Genomic DNA, 26,138 nt, shown 5'->3' with positions numbered 1-26,138 from the left:
CTTAACTAAAATTATATAAGAAATCTTGTTTATCATCAGTTGGTCCATATATTTAGCATTGTCCAGGATATATATTATACTGCAACCATCTATTAATTTCCAGATGACAGAAATGATGATATGCTTACATTTGACATGGTTGAATTTTGTTAGCATCAATAAATATTTCACTTCATATTTTATTTCAACCTATTTTTTAAAATCCGAGGGTTAGGATATTAAAATATAGATCAGTGAAAAATGGCAAGCTGACAATGGATTACTTGAAGTAGTTGACAAAGTTAATCTAAGAAGCAATCCAAAGGGCAAACTTTATATTTTCTAAAAAGATAATGATCAGAGACTTATCATCCTAAATTTTAACTCCACCAAACATATATTTCTTATAAGATTCAGAAATAATAGAAATAGTTAAACAACGAAATATAAAAGAAGTCATGGTATTGTTAATTATTGAAATGCATTTTGTTTACTTAGAAGCGAAAATAAATAAAAGAAACAACTTGCACCTAGCAGTTACCGGTCACTCTGTCGATGTGTTGATACTCGATTTGCCCAACTAGGCTCCAGTGTAGAACTTCGGCATCTAGACTGCTGCTGCTGCTCGCACTATCCAGCATCCAGACTTCATTGTAGACTAAATATTTTTCTAATTATATGCGAATGAATAATAAAATAGAGTATCTGCTATGAATGCTCTTAGATCGTGGCCTTGGCACATGAGTCAGCATGGCCCGGCCCAATAAGGGTTTTGGGCCTAACAGGCCGTGCCAGGCCGGTCGGCCCATTTGGCCATGTCTATCAGACCAGCAGCAACCATCGTCTCTATCGGTGAGGAAGCCAAGAAGAAGAAAGAGGAAGCACAGCACAGCAAAGGCGGCAGCCGATCGGAGCCGACCAACACACCACCACCAGCATCGGGGATCCCGACGACCGCCAACCACCAGCCAGCGATCTCTCCCCCCTCCCACAACCCCGGATCCTCTCCGGCCCCCTTCCCTCGATGCGGCTAGCGCCGCCGGCGGCCGCCCCAGGGTCCAGCGATTTAGCAGCCCCGCTGCTGCTGTCTGGTTCTTTCTTGGGCGGCGGGCGCTTCTAGGTGGACTGGTGGAGGTAGATGAGGTTCTGGAGGGATGGCGGCGGGGGCGGAGGCCGGGACCTCAACGGCGGCGGCCCGCCCTGCGGCCAGGTGCGCGTGCTCGTCGTCGGCGACTCAGGTCAGCTACTCCTCTTCCCCCCTTTTTTTTTGCGGTAGAAGATGATGTCTTTTTCTTTACTTTAGATCAGGGATAGTGAGCGAGAGCCGGGAAGTTGCAAACAGTAGTGACAGATTTCATCTGAACTATGACAAGATTGTTCCATTCTTGGCTAAATTTGATGACTAACCAAATCAGCAGCATCTATTCTTGGGGACTAGTTGTTGTATATGATCGCTTGGATTGCAAATTGGCTTGCGAAATGTTGAGTACGTTTCTTCCATTTTGAATTGAATATACTGTCTACATGTACAAATTACAGCTGCTTTAATTTCTTAGGACCCAAACCATGCATTTTCGCACTACTGAGTTTTCTCCCTGGCCTTTCCAAGCTGTACAATATGTGCATAGATCCTTCTGATTTAACACTAGTCAATACACAGTCTAGTTTAGCTATGTGCTCAGATTGTGAACAGTATATGCAATTTTGTTCAAATTAGCTGCCCTTAGACTAAAACCATCAAGTTGAAAAGGAAAACTGTGTGCCGACAAACTGTCGAGTTGTCTATATGTTTCTGACCTGTCATCATGGAGCATATATACGCAATACGCTACCTGCACCGGTGCACAGAAATACGTACCTGCAAGGGCTGAGGAAAGATATCAGGAAGCTAAAGTATGAAAAGTGGATTGGATTTGAATCCTTAAATATAAGGATCTCATATAGCTAGCTTGGATTCTGTACAAATTACAAGGCATAATTTATCGTCTGTGTGTATGGCGAACTTAGAACCACTGTTACATTACTAACCTACCAATAGACATGATATCCCAAGCCCACATTGTTTCCTTATAAGTCCCTTTTGTTTGTGTTGAGTAGCTGCTTGTAGTCATATTAGAATGCTAGAATGTCCCAAAATTACCCCAAAATGATGTATATTGGCACCTTAACATTTACACATCTGAACCTGGGAACAAAATTTTCATTTTATGGGATATGAAATTGTGCCAAAAGATGTCCAAAATGACCAAAAAAGTTTTGACTATACAGTACATAAGATGTCGACACAAAATTTTCATATTACTGCATGACCAATACTACGAGAATTTAATCATATGCACAATCCACCCTCTACTCTTCTGAATCCAAATTGCACATTTACGTGACCTTATCTGTGACAGTGTGATGTATGCTGGCACATCGGGGTGCAAAGTTATCTGTTTGTACGTTGTTGGACAGCAATGACTTCAAGCAAATCTGGACCAGGCAAAGGTTTCACTGGTTAGAATAGTGAGTCAAGGGAATACTAACATCATGACTCTGGGAACTTGTTTATTGATATCTGCTGAACTCAAATGAATATCTGCCATCTAACAGGGCCTTCTGCTAACACACTTTTTCTTACTAATGGATGAGATGCAACTAATAGGTAGCATGCACTTCACAACTAATAGACAACTATAAAAAGACTGATGCATGCTTTGTGATCTTCTGTTGTGCTGTCATATGCATGGGTGTCTAGAATCCAGATGTGTCATCTGGCTTGTGATGTGCTGTGTGCAGCCACACTCCTAAATTGCTGCTGCTGCAAATTTCATGTTGCAGATTGCATTATCATGAGCTCATGAACATTAGTCCAACTATTTTAAATTGCTGATGATGGCTCATTCTTCTGTTAATGATGTTCGGTACGAACATATAGAAAAGTTGTCTAAAAAAATTAAAGAGTGCATACTACTAGGTCATTGTCTGAAATAAGTCCATACATGCTGATGCATTTCTTGTATTAAGATTTATTCTTTGGGAGAAATTGAAGAACCTCTCAAATATGGCCCTGTACCCTCTTTGTGGATTTTCGGTTTCCCATCACTCATGCTGTGAACTACTAACTTTGTTTCATATGGGCTTGGAGAAGTATTAGTTTAAATGAAAAATATATTGTATGATTTGCATCTTGGAGTAACTCCTCGGGTGCTCAAGTATGTTTCTACCAGTTTGCTTTTAATTGTTCCATTGTGCGGTGCATGATACTTTTTCCCTGTTTATTTTTTAGGTGTGGGGAAATCTTCATTGGTTCATCTCATCCTGAAAGGCTCTGCAATTGCTCGACCACCCCAAACGATTGGATGTGCAGTTGATGTTAAAGTAAGTAATGCAGTGGGATACTTGTATTATTTACATTTTTTTGGCAGTATAGTCTCTCATTGATGTTTTCCCTCTATTTCAGCATATTACTTATGGTAGTCCTGGAAGTTCTAGTAGCATTAAGGGTGATGCTGAAAGGAACTTTTTTGTTGAGCTCTGGGACGTTTCAGGACATGAGCGCTATAAAGAGTGCCGTTCACTTTTTTATTCACAAATTAATGGTAGGCACTTTATGCCCTTATTGACCAACATACTATTTTTGTTGTTTTCTCCCCCAGCTAGTTGGTTCTGCAATCTTTAGTGTACACCATGTGTTCCAATTATTAATTTTCTCTCGACCTGTATTAACAAGACTAATGCACATTTTTGTACCAGTCACTACAAACTTGTATAAATCAACATATTAAAGTATACCTTTTAGATTTCTTAAATTGACAAAATCCATGCATGCTATGTTCTGTCTTGTCCGAGGGATCTCATATATATATGTGTGTGTGTGTATATATATTGTGCCTTACTTGCTGATTAAATATATTACATATCCTGTATTCACCTCTTCTTAAAATTATTCACCAGGTGTCATATTTGTTTATGACCTCTCTCAGAGGAAGACAAAGACAAATTTGAACAAGTGGGCAGTGGAGGTTGCTGAATCAGGGACTTTTTCAGCTCCTCTTGGGTCTGGTGGTCCAGGAGGTCTTCCGGTTCCTTACTTAGTTATTGCAAACAAGGTGGATATTGCTCCAAGAGATGGTAAAAGAGTTAGCAGTGGAAATCTTGTTGATGTTGCTCGTCAATGGGTTGAGAAGCAAGGCCTACTTCCATCCAGTGAAGAACTTCCACTTGCGGAGAGCTTCCCTGGCAATTCTGGTCTGCTCACGGTAAGTTTTTTATTGCAGCAACATACTTCTGTTCATATCTTGCATTGTTTGCTATTCAAACATGTTACATTATTGGCTGTTCAGCACCTTTTCCCTTTGTCTGTAATTTTTATTGTCTTGCTATAATGTGGTGGACTGTAGGCAGTCTGACTAGCACAGGGGTTATGAATCTCTCTTTTCTCACCATACACTTGTTAACATGTTGACATTTGAATGCAGGCTGCTAAAGTGGCAAGATATGACAAAGAAGCTTTGGTTAAGTTCTTCCGCATGGTTCGTGCAACTGAATCTTTGTTAAGTTGTCTAACAAATGGTGATCCTTACATACATTACTAGTTGTTAATGCTGATAAGATGCATATTTCAGTTGATAAGGAGGAGGTACTTTTCAAATGAACTCCCTGCTCCTAGCCTATGGTCCATCACTCCCAGAGAGGATACCGTCCTCCCTGTAGAAACGACAAATGATGATGACCTGTTTCAAAGGAAAAGGTGAGTGCCCTTTTGTAGTTCTGACAACGCATGAATTGACATCATGGATTCAATGTGCTCTTCTATTTCTCCATATGCAATTCTTGGTTATACTTGGAGATACATGAGGAACAAAAGCAGTAGTTCCATGCTTCCATTCTTGTAGTTTGATTTGGAAAATCCTTTTAACACAATTTATTTCATTTATTTTTTCAGTTATGCTGGCCAGAGTTACAAATACAATGGTGTTACGCCGTTGCCTGCTCAGCGGAACCTAACGCCACCGCCCACTCTCTACCCACAGCAGCCAATGTCGTCATCTTCAGAGAACTACAGATACCACAGGTTCTCTTCATCCGCAATTCCTGATGCAACCGGTAGTAGAACAAACCGAGCTGACATCAATATATGATCCATGAGCTCACAAGCTGTGAAAAATATCACTTCCAGTGTGGAAAAAGGAAATTCTCATGCTGCTATAGTATTCATTCGATCCCACTTTGTGTAGTCGTGAGATGCATTTCCACCTGTCTTGCCTTAAAATGTGCATGTAGTCAAGGTGCTCTTTTTCATTATTGTCATCTTGACAGAACTACTAGTGAGCGATTCTTTTATATCTTATATATTTGTTGAATTGTGTTTTGCAATGAAGATCACACATGCTGATAAAATTAATTAATGGAGGTATTTAGTGTGGTATGCAACGGTGTTCTGTTCTCAATGTAACACCAATTTTCACTTTCAATCAGGCTGAGTTCTTGCCAACTTCCTCAAAAGTCATCTGTATTCCAAGGCAGTGGTGGTGGAAATTCCATCTCACCTACATACATTATAAATTTTACAAATTATCCCTTGAACTTCTTTTCAATATTAAGAAATAATCTAATTTAAATGGATAGCCAAATTAAATCAAATCAAACTAGAATATTCAATAGAAAAGAAATGTGTAATATATATCATGGAAAAATATTTTTATTCGTGGCAAGGCATGGTTGTACAAGATAGACAAGGGTGGCTTCTCGGGTTATGGGCTGCAAATGCTTCTCCAAGTTGAAAATTTGAGTACTGTGATTAAGCTTGAACTGTATTCACGCCTAGCATATTGTTGGTGATATGGATTAGGGGAATCCACTTACGCTTTATATATTTGTATATGGTAGGGGTTTACAGAGAGAGTTAACAGAACAGTTTGATTTAGGTAAGAAAGGTCTTATATTATATGGTTGATATGGTAGACCTAGTTAGATATGGCTAGATATCATATGCAGGGTGCTAAGATCATATGTAACTCGATATCCGACTTATGTAACCTAATCCCTGATATCCGACTTGTGTAACCCTATCTCTCAATATATAAGCAGAGGTAGGGGATCCCTAGAGGACAAAGATTCATAGCTCAGTATATGACTTGTGTTTGGACGTCCTTTGGCATGCCTTGTTCTCTGTCGACAATGACATGTTCCACACCGACCTATTCATCCTGCTCCTAATGGGTTATGATGTCGTCCTCGGTACACAGTGCCTCGCATCATTGGGGTCCATCCTCTGGGAGTTCAGCGACTGTTCCATGATGTTCTGGCGCCAAGGCCACAGGCACGGGGTGTCTAGCTAGGCCAGGTGCGCCCAAGCTTCACACCGTGTCTATTGGCGACAACCCAATGGCGGTCCTGCTCACCACCTTTACCGACGTCTTCGCCAAACCTCATGGGCTGCCACCGCCTCATGGCCGCAACCATAGTATTGTCCTCACCCTATGGTCACAACCCATGGTTGTTCGACCTTTCCGGCACCCGACAATCCATAAGGATGAATTGGAGCGACAATGTGCCACCATGCTGGACTATGGCCTGGTCTGCCGAAGCTTATCCACGTTCTCCTCACTGGTCCTTCTCGTCAATAAGGCTGATGGCTCATGGCGCTTCTGCATCAACTACCACGCCTTGAAGACCATCACCATCAAGGACACCTTCCCCATCCTCGTAGTCGATGAGCTCCTGTACAAGCTCCATGACGTGAAATTCTTCGCCAAACTGGACCTTTGATTGGGCTATCACCAAGTCCGGATGAAATCAACTGACATCGAGAAGACAACCTTCGCACCCACGACGACCTCTATGAGTTTTAGGCCATGCCATTTGGCCTATGCAACGCCCTAGTGACTTTTCAGGCACCGATGAACGACTTGCTACGCATTTTCCTCGGCCGGTTTGTACTTGTCAAATAAAACACTATATAAGTACTACTCTCTTAGTTTCTTTGTTTAGCGACGTTGCCTTTTGGATCTATATTTTAACCATTAATCTTATTTAATATATTTGTGTAAATATAAAAACTATAAGTCATGCTTAAAGTAGTTTTTAAGTAATAAATCAAATCATAACGAAATAATTAATAATCACGTAATTTTTTTAATAAGACAAATGGTCAAACATAGGCCCAAAAGTCAGCGCCAAAGAAAAAAAAAGCTGAGGGAGTATCTCACAACAGTGAAACCTTGGGGCTGTAGGTCAATGTATAACAACACTTCTATAGTTCACATTAACTGCAAAGCAAAAGAACATCAGTATCCTAAGAGACTGTGAGTATGTTTTATTCTATACCATTATGCTCCTCCCTCAAAATTTCCAACACAGTGTGTGCATGAATCCTTTTGTTAAAAAAGGAGAATCCTTTTGCAGAGCTAGCAAAGATGTTTTAGCGAGAGAAAATATCTTTGGAAACACATAATAGTGTCTGCTGAACTCCATAATACTATATCAAAAAGATGAACTAATTTTGAGCCCAAAAAATACTTTCGTTAATACATATAGAAATACAACAAGAAATATTTTGCTTGACTTTCCTTCAGAAGACTACATTACTCTATTGCCTTGCCAAGAGAAAACAAGGGTAACCTACAATGTCATCATTCGTTGGTTCGTATTATTTATCTAGTCTTCGACGCTTCTTGCAAGGTGATGATTCATGCTGGAAATTCTTCTCGACATCCTGATATGCAGCAATGAAGACCAACCTTCTGTAAGGGGGTATCCGTGATTCCCAGACCAACTCAAAGTCCTCCTTTGGTAGAACTACAGAGTTAGTCACCAGGTCTTCGAGCATCACCACAGACAAATCTGTCTTTGTCTGAATTTCTTCAGAAGTACGAGGCATGAGGCGAAGTGGAGAGGATGACGATGCAAACATGCTTATGTCTATTTGATGTTCTCTCTCAAAAAGAAGCTTGGGGTGTTGTCTGAATACTGAGAAATTTTTCTGAACCATGTTTCTGTGCTTCTTCAGGACATGGAGCCAGAAGTGAACATTCTGATTCTTTCTAAATGTACTCGCGCACACATTGGCTGACATGAATGACCCACCGAGCAACATTGAGAGCTCATTTGCAATGGATACCAATTGAGGGTGCTCCTCTGGGTTGGTGCTGCCAAATGCAAGAACCTTGAAGAGGTAGCTATACTCCCCAAGTGACAAACTGCTAAGGTGAACTGGCCTTACTGTTCCAAACCTTGATATCCTCTCAATTCTACTTGTAATTATGATCTTGCTTCCTCTTCCCATATGCATGGATGATATATAAAACTTCTTCCAGTGCTCGTCATCCGTATCCGCCGTAAACTCAATCACAAACAAAACCCTCCTATGGGTAAAAGTGGTGAACTCCATTTTTGTTATGTCTTCAGCATTCAAGTACAGGATTGATGTGAAGTGTGACTGAACAATCTCATTTTTGCAAATATGAGCAACTAGAGTTCTCTTACCAACCCTACTAGGGCCGATGATTGGGAGAACACTTGGAGCGAAAGGAGGAATATTTTCTTGCAGTAAGATACTGATCACTTGCTGGTTTTCTACGTGACGACCAAACATGAAGTTATCAAAATAAAGATATGTGTCATAGGGTTTTCGGTACAGGCGTTTGCATCCACCAAGCAGAAAGACAAACTCTGTCATACTAGAAACAACTGTTTCTAAGCTATCCAATGTGATCTGAAGCTGATCATGTGTAATGGTAGTGCTCCATGCAGCATGAAAAGGACTAACATAGCTTGTAGTGGTTGACAGAGTGTTTGGGCTGCTAACCTCCTCTTCAGGTATTGAGCTACCAAGGGTGGTCCTATGGTTGATGATGTCCAGGACATGATAGCCTTGGTACATGATGTCCAAAATCTTCTTGAACTGAAGTATCATCTTGGAGTTAGTGATGCATCGCCCCTCAGCCTCCTCGACAATCATGTGCACATTAAGCAGGAGATGTTGCAGCCTTTCGATATTTCTCTGAAGATTGTCTTGCCTCTCATACTTCTTGATCAAGTAGGATATGAATCTCTTGACAAGGTCACCTGCAATTGCTGATACTACTAGCTCCATTAGAAGCCTTTGATCTTCACTTTGTATTCACCTCTTGCTTGTGTGTGTGTGTCTGAGTGAGAGAGAGAGAGAGAGAGGGTGGAGAGACTTTTAATAGGTGAGAGATGTAGAAGCCAAGAAGGAGACACACTTTGGTGATCTATTGCAATCAGTGCACACCATAGGAACAAAATAACCACTATGCTATTGCAGTCGAATGGACAGAAACACTCAATCTCCTTAAGGCCGCGATTGGATAGAGTTTAGTTATCCGACGTTAAGGCCGCGATCGGATAGAGTTTAGTTATCCGATGTGAAAAACATAACAATAGATCAACACATAATTAATTAATAGTAGTTATTAAAATATAAAATAACTTAATATGATTTTTTAAGCAACTTTTCTATATAATTTTTTTTTTGCAAAAGACATATCGTTTAGCAGTTCAAACAAAGTGCGTGAAAAACGAGAAAATCTAAGTTACTAACGGGGGAGAAGAATACGACCGTAGTCAGTGCAGTTGCAGTCCCAATGCCCGGTGACCTGGGAAGCCGCCATGGTGATGTATCACACCACTGTGACTGCTTCTATTTTCCATGTTCAACAATGTCTACAAATATTGTCACGTGTATTTTCCAGTGCTCTAGAAATTTCTTACATCAGCCACTGTCCCTAGTCATGGCAGTTTAGTGGTTATTTAGTCTGATGCCTATCAAAATGAAAGATGCATTTTGATTGTTTCCTGTAATTTAAGAGGAATCCTATCTCTATCGTGATGGGCCTTTCAATATGGAAGCAGACACATGACCGCAATAACAATTATTCATTTAAAAACAACTGAGCGACATATTTAATTTGTTAGTTTAAACAGCAGCGTCTGCATAGATAGGAGGAAGCTTCCACTTCTGGGACTTTACAAAGAAAGCTGGTAGAGGATCTCATAGGGCACGTTCGCAGGAGAATATAGCGGCTAATATCTCCTGTTTTTCCGTGTGCACGTATGTTTTCTAAACTGCTAAATGATATGTTTTTTTAAAAAAACATATAAAAGTCATATTGATCTGTTTTTCAAGTTTGCGATAACTAATACTTAATTAATCATATGCTAATGATGTTTCTCGTTTTACGTGCACTTGTTTGACTCATTTGCATTAGCCGGTGCGAACGAGCCCTATATAGTACTTTAATGGATCAGATAAGTCTGTCGTTTATTTATTACATAGTAAGGAAATTATGCTAATTTTTTCTTCTAATCAGGCTGCATCCACCTTTTACCATTATTAGGAGAAATGAATGGGATGAACTTAAGGTATTTATGTCGTGGGGTAATCTTGACAAGAGATAACTTAGCAAAGTGAAATTGGCAGGACAGTAAGCTAGAGTTGTTTTTTTTTTGTCACAAAGATGAATCAATTCTACAGTTGTTCTTTCAGTGTCGTTTTGCTAGATCTGTGTGTTTCATCATTCAAATAGCTTCAGTCTTGGCTTAGCGTTCCGTTGCTCATATATTTAGTAATTGGTTACATGGTTTTAGAAAAAAAATAAAGTCACTTATCTTGCTAGGGGAGGCATCACTTGTTGGTCATTGTGGCTAGATTTTTGATAAAAAGATAATCTCTTCTTCTTTTCAGGTTATTTTCAAAATTATCCACCGGCTCTATACATGGCCTATTCTCCAGAAGCCTAATTCATGTAATATAGTTGCTATGGTATGTCAGCATTTGGAACCAGTGTCATGGAGTTATTTACCCAAGAAGATGGGTGATAGTTTAAATTAAGGATTGTATCTTAGCTAGATTTTGCTCTATTTATAATAAACAGTTTAATCGTTCGGCTCGTGTTTTTGGCTGTTTGAATCTTAGTTATATAGAGGCCATGAGTGTTTATGTATGGTTGTATCACCTTGATGTAATCATCCAAGATTAATGAAAGCTTCATTTGTTTGAAAAGAACAATGGTACTAGAACAACTGTGTAAAAGGTATACAAATCAAAGATTGGAATACAACATAGCTAGAATTGCTGCTTTATTTTTAAAGAAGTCTCCCACAAGAACCAGAACACTGTCTGCCAGACAGGGATAACTTATAAGAACAAATCTAATGATATATTTTTGACCATTTTGTTTTCCGGAGATGGTTCTCAAATGCAAATTTGATCAACGAGTTACCAGCAAATTGTCTAATATGTCCTGATGATTTTGAAGTCAAAAGAATCCATGCCCTGTATCTGTCAGAAGTAAAATAAAGTCATAAACCCCATGGTTTCTGCTGGACTGAGATATGCTTTGAAGCTCACAACAAGTTAGGAGACAAGTAATTCTCTGCTAATTAATTAAACTTCTTCTTCTATACTTGGTGCTTTGAAGGAGATTATTGACCAGTAGCATCTTCTGAGTCGATCACAGTAGTTACACTGTCTGCAGTCCTGCTATGGCTATTTCTTACCAAAGAAATAAATTTGTTGATAATAAAGGAGAGGAATCCATTAGTCATTAGCCATTAACCAGGTCGGCTGCAAGCCTGCTACAGCAGAGACTAATTGATTGCATCAGTCTCAAATTCCCAATCTTTCTGTGTTTTGTGTTTGAGTGAAGAGAATAGATGAGAGTCATGGAAAAAAACAAGACAACAGATTTTCAGTATGAGCTCTTTATTAAGGGTCAGAGGAGGAAACAGTCTGCATTTAATTAAATAAAAAAAAAATCTATTTAATTCTAGCGGCGTGTGGCTGGTGCAAACTAAAAAATGGAAACATTATTGAAATTTAGAAGCTCAAAACGCTTACCAAATTATGTAACATCATTGGCCAAAATTATATACAAACTGTGGTATACCAATAAATCGTCAAACTAACTGATGTAACATGTCAATAAATCTTCATACTAACTGAGACCTAGTATATGATACAGACAACAAGTACAATAAAAGATAGGTCAAAAGAAAATCCAGGCATGTGAATCAGGAGACTGTCTTTGAATATTCATCATCCAAAACAAAACGTGGCTTGTTTTGTCACGTAACTTAGGCCACGTCGAGCTGTAGATTATTTATGCGGCGCGGCGCAAAAAATATAGTAATAGATTAGTACATAATTAATTAATTATTAGTTATAAAAAATGTAAAATAGATTAATATAATTTTTAAAGCAACTATGCTATAGAGAATTTTCACAAAACACATCGTTTAATAGTTTGGAAAACGTGTACACAAAAAGCAAGGGAATCTGAGCTAGTAAGAGAGTCAAGAACGCGGCCTAGGAAGCCATGAATTAGCCATCACAGTCGTATCAAAAGCCTCACCACTGATCACAAACACAACAGCACAGTCGATCTATCCGATCAAACAAACCTGCAGCAGGTCAAGGCATGGCTACAACCATCCAAGCCACTGACAACACAACATCGGTAGGAGTTGGGGAGATTGTTAGGTAGAGAATTGATGCCGAGGGAGAAAATAGGGGAAGGTAGTGGGAAACTGAGAGAGTCTAAGAGTAAGAGCAGTAATTGTATATCACGTCATTCTAAGTTTCTTGTTTCGACATAGGATATCATGAGGAAAAATAATGATATAAATTCCAATCACTCACCATTTAAGCCTGCTAATGGGCTTCAATCCAATCCAAATCACCATAATCCATCTCTTCATAGAGTAGTCCACCAAAGCAACTAACACCAATTATTCTTCGCTAGGACCCAAGTCAGACCAATTCAACATCGACTTTAGTTTAATCCGCCCCAAACCATTTGGCTAAAACGAGTTCAATCCACTATAGTAGAATAGATGTGCCCATTTAGTATGTATAAACATTGACCTAAAATTTTAAACTTGTATTCATACTAAAAAACTTATTAGATTTGAATGAAACTTGGTGGGATGATTTATTATGTACAGGAGCAACTTTGTACAAATTTTGATTAATTTTTACATATGGATCCCATATATGTCTCTTCTCTTATCCAATGGTTACTCAATTAAAGGGATCCATGTGTCCTCCATGGGCCAAATCTATTTAGAATCTAAAATCACCTAACCAAATCTAGTTCACCCAATCCATTTGTCCCTATGACCTAGGCCAATCCATACCATTTGAAGCAACAACTCATTTGCTCCCAACTAAAAACAATCCAAATTAGAGACCAACCCATTTAGTCCATTTCCACCTAACCCATCACCATGCCTACCCACCAACCATAAGAGAGAGACGAGGATGTTTGAGGATTCCCCATAACTCATTCAAATTTGGTTTTACATATATCTATTTGAATGACCATCCATAATTGATTTATCCTCTATATATGTTTATGTTTGTACTCCATCAAATCATCCATATTACATCCTCCATATCACATCCAACTATATTTTACCAATATATATCAACTACATATTTCCCCTTAAGCATATACTATTTAAGAAATAGTCTAACATCCCTAGGAGAGAAACTTCAAATTTAGAGTTTATCCAAACTGCTAGACAACATTTTTTATCCACTGTCCTCTATTTTATAGAGGAAGTATGAGATGAACAATCTGCTAGACATGCTCTAGAGCAACTGATTTGGGAGCTGACCAAAGGTTGGAGATACCTTGATGGAGAATAATGATACGAATCCCAATCACCCATCATGTTGTATGTAAGATATGCCATGGTCTGATTGGTGATCAAACTGCCTAAATACTATTCTCTCTGTCTCTAAATGTTTGACGTCGTTGACTTTTTTATACACGTTTGTACCAATATGAATATAAAAGCACGATAGGGTCAAACCAAAAACTTTGAAATCACAGTATATTCTCAGCAATCGAATAGCAAAGCTCAAATGAAACCAGTAGAAAAGGAATTGACTAGTATGCAAACCAAACCATAACAGGCCAGGCTCTCCTGCCACAGGTGCATTGCAAGCAGGGTTGGCAAAACCGACGGTTTCTCAGCCGCAGTTACCACGATTATCACGTTGAGAAACCTTACAAAACCACAGTTACCATGATTGTTATTAGGCAGCGGTTTCAGTGCCCTCCATGCTAAGTAAACCTTGGCTGCAACCAACCAAGCGCAATCTTTAACATGCAGTTGGTACCAGGGAATAGATAAGGATTATTTAAGAACATGTATGGTAAATAGATTGTGAGCCGATTATATGTCTACGTGGAGGAGAGATAAAATGAAAAATAAAGTGGGTTGGCTCTCATGCAAGAGTTTGCTGTACATAGGAGTATGCTCCCGCTAGGAAACGATCGGCAAATAAACGATGAACACATTATATCACTCATAGAAGACACGCGATTTACCGTGGAAAACCTTCCAAAAGTAGGAGAGAAAAAACCACGGACGCTAGCCAACAAATATCTTTACTATATCGGGATAAGGTTACAACGCCGCATGGCGGCTAACAAGAAGTATATATAAGGTGAAACCCTAGAATCCATACTGCGGGGGCTCTGCTTCGCTCTATCGAAGTCGGCCTTTATACTAGCACAAATAAATTTAGATCATAACACAAAAAACTCCATCTTAAGACAAATTCCTTCTCATAGCATAAATCAAATTAACCTTTACGCTGAACACAACAAAGAAAACACTTTCGACGCCAAATAGCCTCTTAGGCTAAATAGTTATACCAATTAAGCTTGAGCAAAGCTCAAACTTAGCAACAACATCATATCAGCAGGGATACACATGAGCCATCTACATACACTGAAGCCGTTGTTTCTGGTGATCGTTTCCTAACATCTCCAAGGTAGATTAAATACATATGTGGCAAAGTGGGTGAAATGATAGAAGAAAAATAATAGAACTAACCTCGTAGCTAATCTATTATACATATTAGTTGTAATTTAGACTTATAGCGGGCAGTTGTCGCCATTATTAAACTTGCTCTAATCGCAAAAACATGATGGATGTGCATTCTATTCCAAGTCCAATACCATGTGTAATTAGAACAATTTTACCATCCTTAAGAAGGTAACATGAGGTACCACTGTTTTCTATGTAAAATTTGGTATCTCTTAGTACCTTAGATACTAGAAGATACTAAATTTTATATAGAAATCAGTGATACCTCATGGTACCTCCTCAAAGATGGAAAACATGCTCGTGTAATTAAGGTACAGATATAGGATCTGTGGTGACATAACCTAAAATAGTGGAACCTCAACTGGAGCCAAAGTTTGCCTCTACTCACCCATATATTTCAAATGTGCACTTCTGTACCCTATTTGAAAAACATATAGGAGTAACCACTAGGTTACAGGCCCTTGTAACCACTAGGCTACAGGCCCGACCACATACATAACAGAAGTTGCTACAATGTTAATTATCTGATCTTTGACGTTTCTTGCGAGGCGATTCTATACACTGGGAATTTTTCTCATCGTGACAACAATACACAGCAATGTTGACAAACCGCTTGTAAGGGGGTATCCTTGATTCCCATGCAACTAACTCAAAATCCTCTTTTGGTAGAACAACAGAGCCAGCTACCAGGTCTCCAAACCTAACCTTGGATAGCTCCCTCTTGGATTCATCTCCATCGCAATGAGGAGGCATGAGGCGCAGTGGAGTGGATGACGACGCCAATTCGGTTATATCAACCCGGTGCTCTCTCTCCATGAGAAGTTTGGGGTGCTCTCTGAACACCGAGAAATTTTTCTTCACTACTGATCTGTACTTCTTCAAGACATGGAGCCACAGGTGAACATTTTGTTTCCTTCTCATTACATCCGCACACACATTCGCTGTGATGAATGAGCCACCAATCGACACCGATAGCTCATTAGCTATAGATACCAACTGATCAGGATGCTCCTCTGGGTTAGTACTTCCAAATGCAAGAACCTTGAAGAGGTAGCTGTACTCCTCAAGTGACAAACTGTTAAGGTGAATTGGCCTTACTGTTCCAAACCTTGATATCCTCTCAATCCTACTTATAATTATGATCTTGCTTCCTCTTCCCATATGTGTGCATGATGCAAAAAACGTCTTCCAGTTCTCATCGTCTACATCTGTTGTAAATTCAATCACAACCAAATCCCTCCTTTGAGTGAAACGGTCAGAATCTATTTTGCTAATGTTTTCACCATTCAGGTGCAAGATTGAGGAGAAGTGCGATCGGACTTTCTCACTGTTGATCACATGTGCAACTAGAGTTTTCTTACCAACTCTACTAGGTCCGATGATTGGGAGAACAGTTGGAGCAAAAGGAGGAAGATTGTCTTGGAGTAAAATGTTGATGACTTGCTGATGTTCCACATGACGACCAAACATAAAATTATCAAAGTAAATGTACGAGTCATATGGTCTCCGAGAGAGTCGTTCACATCCACCAAGAAAAAACACAAACTCTGTCATGCTAGACACAATTGTTTCTAACCTATTCAGTGCTCTCTGAAGTTGATCATGTCTAATCACAGCGCTTTGTGAGCCTCTAACCTCCTCTTTGCCATGCTTGACGATGTCTAGGACATGGTAGCCATGGTACATGGCCCCCACAATCTTCTTGAGCTGAAGCAGAATCTTGGAGTTCGTGATGCATCGGCCCTCGGCCTCCTCGACTATCATGTGAACTTTAAGCAGAAGATCCTGCAGCCTTTCTATCTTTCTTTCAAGATTATATCGATCCTCGTATTTCTTGATCAAGAAGGATATAAATCGATTGGCAATGTCACCTGCAATTGCTGATACAACCAGCTCCATCACGGACCTCTTCACTTCGGTATGAAATTTAGAGAGAGAGAGAGAGTAATAGGTAGAAATCTAGGAGGTGATCCTAGTTTTATGGACAAAATGAGTTGGTCAGTTTGCTCCATGCGAACAGTCCAGTGGATGGGAATCATTTGCTTCGCTAGTCAAACATGGATTGTGTTTTATGTGGTAAGTCTGCCGTCCAGCGCACTGAAAACGTCTGGTTCTTTCGTGTTATTTTGGATCAGTTGTACATATATTAAGATTATATGTCATGGTTTACATGGCTTATTTGGATTTGAAGTCCTAAGGTTTTGGAATGGTTTGTTTGACTTGATGCACCAAGGAGTTATATATCAGGCCCACCACAATACTTGTATATCTTCCTTTCATGTTGATTTTTATGTTTACGTTTGATCATTTGTCTTATTCAAAAAATTATATAATTATTAATTATTTTGCTATAATTTGATTTATTATTACAGAAACTTTAAGTACGACTTACAATTTTACATATTTGGAATTTTTTGAATAAAACGAATGGTTAAACGTAAACATAAAAGTCAGTGGTGTCCTATAAAAAAAAGAATACTTCTTTTTCTGTTTTTTTGTGTATATGAGAGAAATAGAGAACAATTGGAGAAGGATGTGCAAGCCCAGAAGGAATCAGATTATTGTTCAGCTCATGACATCAGTTGGCTTCATATGAACTAGATTCGCTCTCTTCTATCAGTCAAATGGACATTAGTTCTCTTGGGCAGCCGGGACCAAGTCATCTTACCATTGTGGTGTCATTACTAGATTCCGAACAAAATTAAAATCATTGAGATGCTCAGATGGTGCACCTGTCCACTTTTCTCCTCCAACATGAACTGCTCGCTGAAAATTGGTTGATGTGGAAGGAAATAAATCAGCTTTATTCGAACTGTTTATATCACTTTTAAATGCAGTAATGGACGATGCCTAGAACATGATAGCCAGAACATGATAGCCTTGGTACGTGGCCTCCACAATCTTCTTGAGCTGAAGCAGCATCTTGGAATTCGTGATGCATCGTCCCTCAGCCTCCTCGACGATCATGTGAACTTTAAGCAGGAGATGTTGCAGATTTTGTGTCTTTCTTTCAAGGTTTTCTTGGCTCTCATACTTCTTGAGCAGGAAGGATATGAATCGACTAACTATGTGGCCCCTGCGATTGCTGATGCATCTGCCTCTGGTTTCTTTGTGTGTGTGTAGTAGCCTAGAAGGAGATCAGGTTCAATTCTTGAAATATATGTGGCTACACCTTTGCCTCTCTAGTCAATCATGGTGGTTTAGTGGTTACTCTTCTGGCCAGCAAAACGAAAGAGACTTTTGGTTCCTTCATGTGATTTTGGACTATTTCTACATTTATTACGAGGGTTATTGTTTGGTTTTTTCTGGAATATTTGCAAATAAAAATAATTTCTGAATATAATTTATATATACGCATTGTTGGCGATCTATATGTGAATGCTAGAAAATAAAATTCAGTTAAAAAACACAAAAAATACTTCAAATTTAAGCTTAAAAATTCAAATTTTGGTTTATAAGCATGAAAAGAAGCAAAAAGATAGGGGTGTATATTGTGATGACCTGTTCAGTATAAAAGCCATTAAAAAACGACAACCATAATTTGCCTTTTGAATTGTCAGCATACTTGGACAGTGGAAAGCTCCCAATTCTGACATTTTAAAAAGCAAGCTGCTAGAAGTCTTTATAAAATCCTAATCAATCAGATAAGTTTGTCATTGATTATGACGTAGTAAGAAGAGTACTATTTCTTTCCATGCCTTCATGGAAACGTACGTTTTCAGTGGACTGGGTTCCTATAATTTTCAGATAAGTTTTTCATTTCTTGGGCAGTGTGGACCGAGTCACCTAACATCTTAGAGAATTGCTAGTTTCAATAGTAGATTCTAAATAAAACGTTAATCGTTGAGGTGGTCTGAATTTTTATTTAGTAAGGCCATTGCTACTTTAATTTTTGGGGACCAAATCACCTAACATCTTTGAAAATTTATGGTGCCATTCCTGTATTCTGAACAAAAATGAAAAGAGCAATTTTACAAGTGCTTGAGAAAATACAAGAAGATAACACTTTTTCTATATAAATTTTGATACCTGTTGCTACCTTAGGTAATATGAGGTACCAAATTTTACATTAGAATTTTGATACCTCTTGCTACCTTGTAAATTTGCTCAAATGAAAATCATTGTGGTGGTCAGGCCTGCTCAATAAGATGTCTGTCTGAACTCTGAGCAGGAGGTGATGCAACTGTCCGGCCACTTTTGTCCTCCAAACATAAACTGCTCGTTAGCCGCTTGTTGATGAGGAAGGAGATGAATCTGCTTGCTTGTGTTTACCACATGAAATTGCAGGAATCAAGAGCTCCATCTTTAATTTGGTCAGATTGGTTTCTGCCGTATTTGTAGTAGTTGTATTTTCCCGTGTGACAAAAATGACTTCATTTCGTAACTGGGTTGTGATGTTTATGGTGACAATTCCATTTATTCTGTTTATTTGTATTACATTTTTTTTCTATTTGTTTGACAAGGACATGTTGACTAAAAGTATGAAGCTCCTTTTGGCCATCACTGAACTTGATTGTCGGCAGAAATGTGTATTAAGTCCATATTGTTAATTATCTTTACGTTTGTGCTTATGTATAATGGTCCCTCAAATAAAAATGATGATTAATTACCTTCTAATACATGTAGTAAAACTACTTTAATAAGAATCAACAACATTATAGCTGTTGAGTTATGATCCAAATTTATTTGTACTTGTATAAAGGCCACTTCGAGTCTTCGACGGATCGAAGCGGAGGCCTGTCGCCGGAAAGCTTGGGCCGGAGCAAAGAGGTTTTAGGGTTTCGCCTGATATATACTTATTGTAAGCCGTTGTTCCACGCTGTAACTTTATCCCGATATATTGAAGATATTTGCTAGCTGGCGCTCGTGGTTTTTTCTCTCCTGCTTTAGAAGGGTTTTCCACGTTAAATCCTGTATCTTCTATGATTGATCCACTGTGTTCATCGTTTATTTGCCGATCGTTTCCTATCGATAGCAAACATTTATAGTAGTAAAATAAAGATGGTATGAGTAAATTTACTTAAAATACTAGGATAACTTTACATTAGTAAAACTGCAACTCAGTTACCTGCACTTACCTCACAGGTGTGTTTTTCAACTTCGCAGTGCTTTAATTTTTAAGTTAATTGAAATTCATCTGTGTCCTTGTGTTTTGGTTTTCCTACCCATTGCCCATATCTTACAATTCATGTTATTCGATACGATATTTCAATCTAAAGGGAAAATAGCAAGCGAACCTTAATCCTTTACCTCTTGATCTTGAGCACAGTTGGTTCATTGTATGAAGATGGAGATTCATGTGTTGTTTAATAATCACAAGTTCAGTTGTGAGTTCCTCTTCTTTTTTTGAAACCAAACAAAAAATAAACATGGCAATTGTAGGAACATCTGAATGTTGAGCAATACTGAGGAAATGCTTTTCAACAATGGAAAAACCACAAAGGTTTTCATGGCTGTGTTGCTACCTTTTTCTATTATTCAATATCTCAATTACCATATCAGATCTACAAAATTAAGAAAATAACGTTTATAAACTAGGAAGGAACTTCTCTACGCTTCCTTCCTGACAAGGGTTTATCTTCAGGTATATCTTGAGCACAATCTGGAACAAAGTGAACAAATGAAGTATAAGGAGGTAGCCTTGATTCCCAGGACACTAGATTGAATTCACCTTTTGGTCTAACAGTAGGATCTAGTAATAGTTCTCTGAATGTCACCATTGGCAAATCGTTCCTTGGTACTTTTGTTGCACCAATACAAGGTATAATGTGCAGTGGAGCAGCTGGAGATGAAGCAAAGTTGGTTATGTCTATTCGCTGACCTTGTTGAAAAAGCAACTTTAGATCTTCTCCATACAAGGAGAAGTTTTTTTCAGCTACTGTTATGCACCTGTTCAGTGTACAACGCCAGAATTTGACATCCAATTTCCTTCTCAATACGTCTGCAAAGATATTCGCTGCAATAATTGACCCTCTCAACTGCGATTGCATGGCAAATTCTTCGGCAATTTGCAGTAAATGTGGATAATCCTGAGGGTTCGCACTTCCAAATGCGAGTGTCTTGAAGAGGTAGCTCAATTCTTCATATGAATGGTTCTCAAGTAAAATTGGCTTCACAGTTCCTAGTTCCTCCGATTTTCTAAACCTGCTAATTGTTATAACCTTGCTTCCATTCATTTGTGCCAGTGATGTATAGAATTCTTCCCAACTGCTCTCATTCACATCTGAAACAAATTCAACAACTGCCAACACCTTACTTGACAAGAGAGCATCACTATTTGCAAATCTCAACAGATCATCTTCATTTAAATGCAAAATTGTAGAGAACTGAGACTGCACTCTCTCATCTGCGCAGACATGCGCAACCAGAGTTTTCTTGCCAACTGAAAGACCACCAATGATTGGGAGGCTGTAGACCAGGAGGGTTGTATTCCAACAGGAAATTCAGGAGCCTCTGCTTTTCAGTGTGACGCCCAAACATGAAGTTATCTATGTAAAGGTATGCATCATATGGCCTGCGCGACATCCGTTCGCATCCGCCCAAAAGCACAACAAATTCTTCCATGTGATCAACAGCAGTTTCTAAGATCCCCAAAGTTCTATGCAGCTCAAGGTACCTCGCCTTGTCGTTACCAGAAGCATCAACAATTGCGCGAAAACGTTTGAGTGGAGGAAATTGGTTGCTAACCTGATCGATGAGATTCTGCTGAGTATGTGTCCTGCACCTGAACATGTCCATGACATGGTGGCCTCTGTACATGGCATCTGCAAGCAACTTCAGCTGCATCAGCATCCCAGAGTTGGTGATATATCTGCTGTCCGCCTCCTCGACGACCGTACAGACTCGTAGGAGCAGCTGCTGCAGTTTCTCCAGCTGCTTCTCCTGAGGAATTTCATGGCTTGAATACTTGCTCAGGAGGAAGGAGATGAATCGGCCGAGAAGTTCGCCGGTTACTGCTGATACGGCAAGATCCATCTCGATGCAGAGAGGAGAGAACAGATGTAGCTGGTATGTATGACTTGTGGAACTTCATTTGGGATAACCTGCCCAACTTGGTTTCTGATCTTTGTCTGCCTAAATTGCTGTCAATTCTTTGCGATGTTCAGGTCAAGCCGGCAACTTTTTAAAAGCATTAACGTGTTGCAGGTGTTCGGCTGATATACTTGACAGAGCAACCAATTCAACATAGGATATGCTCAGGATTGACATCACTTTTTTTTTCTGTTTCTTTCAATATTTATTGGTCATTGTTTTGTTGAAAAGGAGGCAATACACTTTGCTTACTATATTAATAGCTGCTGCATCCATTGGCTTCTATCACCTCTTAGGAGGTAACAGAGACCACTCTTTTAATACGCCGTAAGTAAAGAAGTAAAAAATATTTATTCACCTACCATTAAAACGATGATTGCTTTTATTGTAAGTAATACTCCGAAAAATTCTTAGTTAGAAAATATCATCTGAAAGCAAATTGTAAATTTGTTTAAGCGGTAAGATTTAATTTTTACTTAAAAATCTAAATCCATATTAACAAAACCAATACTCATTAAATAAAGAAAACATGTTTGGAGTAGTTTAACAATACAACAGAATTTTTGGAATGAGCGATTTTACGGTCCTTGAGTATGTACCGAGAGATATCAAAATTTTAGTGCAAAATTTGATACCTCCTAGTATCTAAGGTACTAAGAGGTACCAAAACTTAAGCATTCTTCCTATCCTTAAGGAGTTATCACGAGATATCATTGTTTTCTATGGAAAATTTAGTTCTTCGTAGTATTTAAGATATTAAGAGATACCAAATTTTACGTAAAAAATAGTGGTACTTTCTCAAAAATGATAAAACTGCTCACTGCTTGGAGGATTTGGAAATGGAACTTTAGGCCGTTTTCATTACCCCCTCAAGTTAACTTATCTCTCTCGTTTTCCACGCGCACGCTTCCCGAACTGCTAAACGGTGTATTTTTTACAAAAAATTTCTATAGGAAAGTTGTTTGAAAAAATCATATTAATTTATTTTATATTTTTTAATAATTAATAATTAATTTATCATATACTAATCTATTACTACGTTTTCCGTGCGGGATAAGTTACTTACCCCGTCCGTCCGAACGCTGCCTTCCTCTATCATCGCAAACTAATGAACTGGTCAGCCGATTGTATCATTCCTCTTGACTAGGTACAGTAAAGCCATCTAATTAGAGAGGAAACCCATGCTGTACACAACCTTCGTTCTCCCATCTTGGGCAAATAAGTCGCATTTCTTCTCAACCGCACAAGTACCATAATGCCGCATCCTTCCTTTTCTCTCCTTTTCATACGAATTTTCCACTACTTTTTTGGCGCTCACGCGAAAAACATTATTTGATTTGTAAAATAAGATGTTTGTAGAATACTTAAATTAAGGGCAACTCTCCGATGCATTTTACTGGTGTATTATACTACTAGTAGAACTAATCTTAGCCATTGATTAAAAATGATATTTTTTATTTTGTTAATTAAATGATTATCAATATTTTGTATTTTTGTTTTTTTGCAATAGAGATCACAATAAAAGGACAATATTATCTTTTCAAATTTCTATTACACATAATATTGTTTATAGTATAATATAATCAAAGTCGTCCGATAAAAATAGATTAACGGTGTGAATTAAATTTTGCTGCCAGTAAAATGCACCGGAGTCGTCCCTATAAATTACATCATTATGTGCTTATATATTTAACAAATCTCGTTACTAGAGTGATCATAGTCCTCTGAACATTATTTGATTTGTAAAATGAGATAATAACTTTATGAAAATATTCTGCATGGCCAAATAATTGGTGGCTCATTTATGATGTGTTATGTCAGTCTTCAAAGAAAATTCATCTCATGAAAAATCCAAACTCTTGATTATTCGTATAGCTAGTAATTCAACGCAGAGTGTGGACGGCGGATCGATTACAAGCAAGGGAATGTAGACCAAACCAACAAATAATGGCCCCTTTGCCATGTCCATCAAGAGTTCACGCCACACATCTTTTCTCAACCTGTACAGATTTTCAAGATGCATCTGTGAAGACGTGAGTGCAAAGATCAGCTGACATTCTGGATGCAGTCCGGGATAAGCGCTGCATTGTTTAGAAATGGTGTGTTAATTATGTGGTTCAAATTTGACTAGAATTATATTCGGATTAGTTTGCTAATGATTAATATTTTGTGATGAACAATAAACTTATAAATTGATTTATTAATAGAATTTAGTTTGGAAATAATTATGGTGTTAGTGCCGGTGCATGTAACTAATGTGGGTCAGCTTACGATATCTGTGCCCAAAATAATTGGTTTGTCTTTGTGTGTAGGTGACTTGAGGTTAATTCTGATCAATGGCGAGTACTATGATTAGGTTCAGAGATAAACGGTTTGGATGGTCAAAATGTCATCTGACATGGCGAGACTAGAGTTATGATCCTTGGAGGTCAATATCGGTCAACGACGTCGCAATCGTGACTAGGCCCAGCAAGGAGCTGAGGTCCGGATAATCGAGGATGTCGCGTGACGATGTTGAATACAAGGTGAGACATGGTGGAGGAACATTGTTAAGGATGGAATCATAACGGTCCATGTTGTATGTATAAGTGCCGAAAAGATTAGGAAGGAAATTGAATCAGAATTGGATTAGGAAAAGGAAATATACAGTTGCTACAGTACTCGGCTGCAGTGCCCTACCGTAGCGGTTGGTGGTCGTACGTGGTACGACGACTATGGTTGTTTTTTAATAAAAAAATAGGTTATCTAGTTCGGATAAATTGTATTAGATTAGGAAATTGAGAGATGAGTTCTATTAGGACACCTATTTCTAGTTAATAGTAGATTTTTTTGATATAAATAGGTACCGAGTGGTATGTTTTCGGTGTGTGTTTGTGAGATTTAGAATTAGAAAATCAGAAGTTTAGAATAGTTTCTGATTCTAGATCGAAATTTTTAAGAGGAGTGTTGTTGGTGCACTTTATAAATACTAGTTGATGCAACAAACTCAAGTTTGTTCGATCTACATCTTCTTCTTTTATGTACCCATGCTTTTTAGATTCCCATAATCTGATTGGTGGCACATAAGAAGTGCATCTGGAGATAATATTTTATTACGTAAAAAATTTTTGGGTTTTGGCTCTACCTATCATTCACCTCTCCTCTAATAGGTGTGTTTAACTTTGTTTCGATCCAACAAAACCTAATATAGATAGTTTTGAGAGAAACCTAATATGTAACGTGTTTTGACAATCCGAAAAAACCTTTTCCAAACTAGTGTAGATACACAAGTGAACAAAAGAATTCTGATGGACCTAGTTGGACCTAAGAAGTATGAGAGAAGGATGTGTTTAGTTTCATGGATGAGATGGGATGGGATGGGTTAGGATAGAGCCAACCCATCTATGTCTCTGTTTGGTTGGTGGATGAGTGGGATGGGTTGGTTCCAGGAGAGGAATAATCCTCTAAGATCCGGGTCCAACCCATCTCTACAGAATATTTCAAATATATAACAATAAATTTAATTACTTTATTTATATATTAATCCTAGTATTCAGTATATCATTTTGAATATGAGAAGTAACCTCACTAACTCATTGTGGAGAGGTAATCGCATCCAACCATCTCACGTTCACCTTTTGAACCAAACAATTAGCAGGTTCAGTCCATTCCATTCTCATTTCCCCAACCAAACGAAAAACAGGGTCCAACACATCCCTCCAACCAAATAGAAAAAGAAATCAACCCATCCTGTAAACACATGGATGGATCTAACTTATCCCACTTGGTACACGAAAAACATATTCTAAGAAGAAAATGTTGAAAGAGAGATGGAACGGTAGGATCGAAATTGCATCGATCACTGGGGTTTAATGATCGATACTTTTGCAAAATTATGAAAGCAAGCCTTAGCAGAAATAATAAGAAATAAAATTAGCACACTAATTCTCAAAAGATGCTAAACAGGAAAACTGGCTCATTCTCTACCACCCACCACCTTCAAGCTTGTCCTTGGTCCCCATTCCTTGATGTCGCACCTTGCCAGTGCTACCATGCGCGAGTGTTCTAAAGGAAGGAAGGAGAGAAAAAAAAGAGAAGGAGAAGGAAATAGGAAAAATGGCAGAAAAAAGGGAAAAGGAAGAAATTTTGTGATGGGCCCCATTCCCACCATGTAGGAGAGGTTAGATCCATATTAGTGCGTCACATATGTCTCGGGGGTCTATAGTAATCTTAGACCGGATTGGACTCTGACAAGTTATACAACCTGATTTATATTTTCGAAGTGTTGGGTACTA

At 38.5% G+C, this 26,138-nt stretch overlaps 3 protein-coding genes and 1 pseudogene across 3 annotated transcripts; 1 reads left to right on the top strand and 3 right to left on the bottom strand.

The window, feature by feature from the left end:
• The first annotated feature begins 842 nt into the window (after positions 1–842).
• Positions 843–5,542, top strand: LOC102716444 (small GTPase LIP1). The gene is made up of 7 exons (XM_006661559.3): positions 843–1,217; positions 3,251–3,342; positions 3,425–3,563; positions 3,919–4,223; positions 4,443–4,496; positions 4,590–4,714; positions 4,910–5,542. Exons 1-7 carry the CDS (start codon positions 1,118–1,120, stop codon positions 5,103–5,105), a joined length of 1,011 nt encoding a protein of 336 aa, XP_006661622.1. The 5' UTR covers positions 843–1,117; the 3' UTR covers positions 5,106–5,542.
• Positions 5,543–7,615: 2,073 nt separating this feature from the next.
• On the bottom strand, positions 7,616–9,061 carry LOC102716160. The gene has a single exon (XM_015841805.2). It carries the CDS (start codon positions 9,059–9,061, stop codon positions 7,616–7,618), a length of 1,446 nt encoding a protein of 481 aa, XP_015697291.2.
• A 6,287-nt stretch (positions 9,062–15,348) lies between these two features.
• LOC102721310 (disease resistance protein RGA2-like) lies at positions 15,349–16,731 on the bottom strand. Its single transcript, XM_006662100.3, has one exon. The coding sequence runs from the start codon at positions 16,729–16,731 to the stop codon at positions 15,349–15,351; it is 1,383 nt and encodes a 460-aa protein (XP_006662163.1).
• A 3,442-nt stretch (positions 16,732–20,173) lies between these two features.
• On the bottom strand, positions 20,174–21,934 carry LOC102715883 (annotated as a pseudogene).
• Positions 21,935–26,138: the final 4,204 nt, after the last annotated feature.

The sequence above is a fragment of the Oryza brachyantha genome, chromosome 10 (assembly GCF_000231095.2).
Source record: "Oryza brachyantha chromosome 10, ObraRS2, whole genome shotgun sequence".
NCBI lineage: Eukaryota > Viridiplantae > Streptophyta > Magnoliopsida > Poales > Poaceae > Oryza > Oryza brachyantha.
This window is presented reverse-complemented; position numbering and strand designations above follow the sequence as displayed.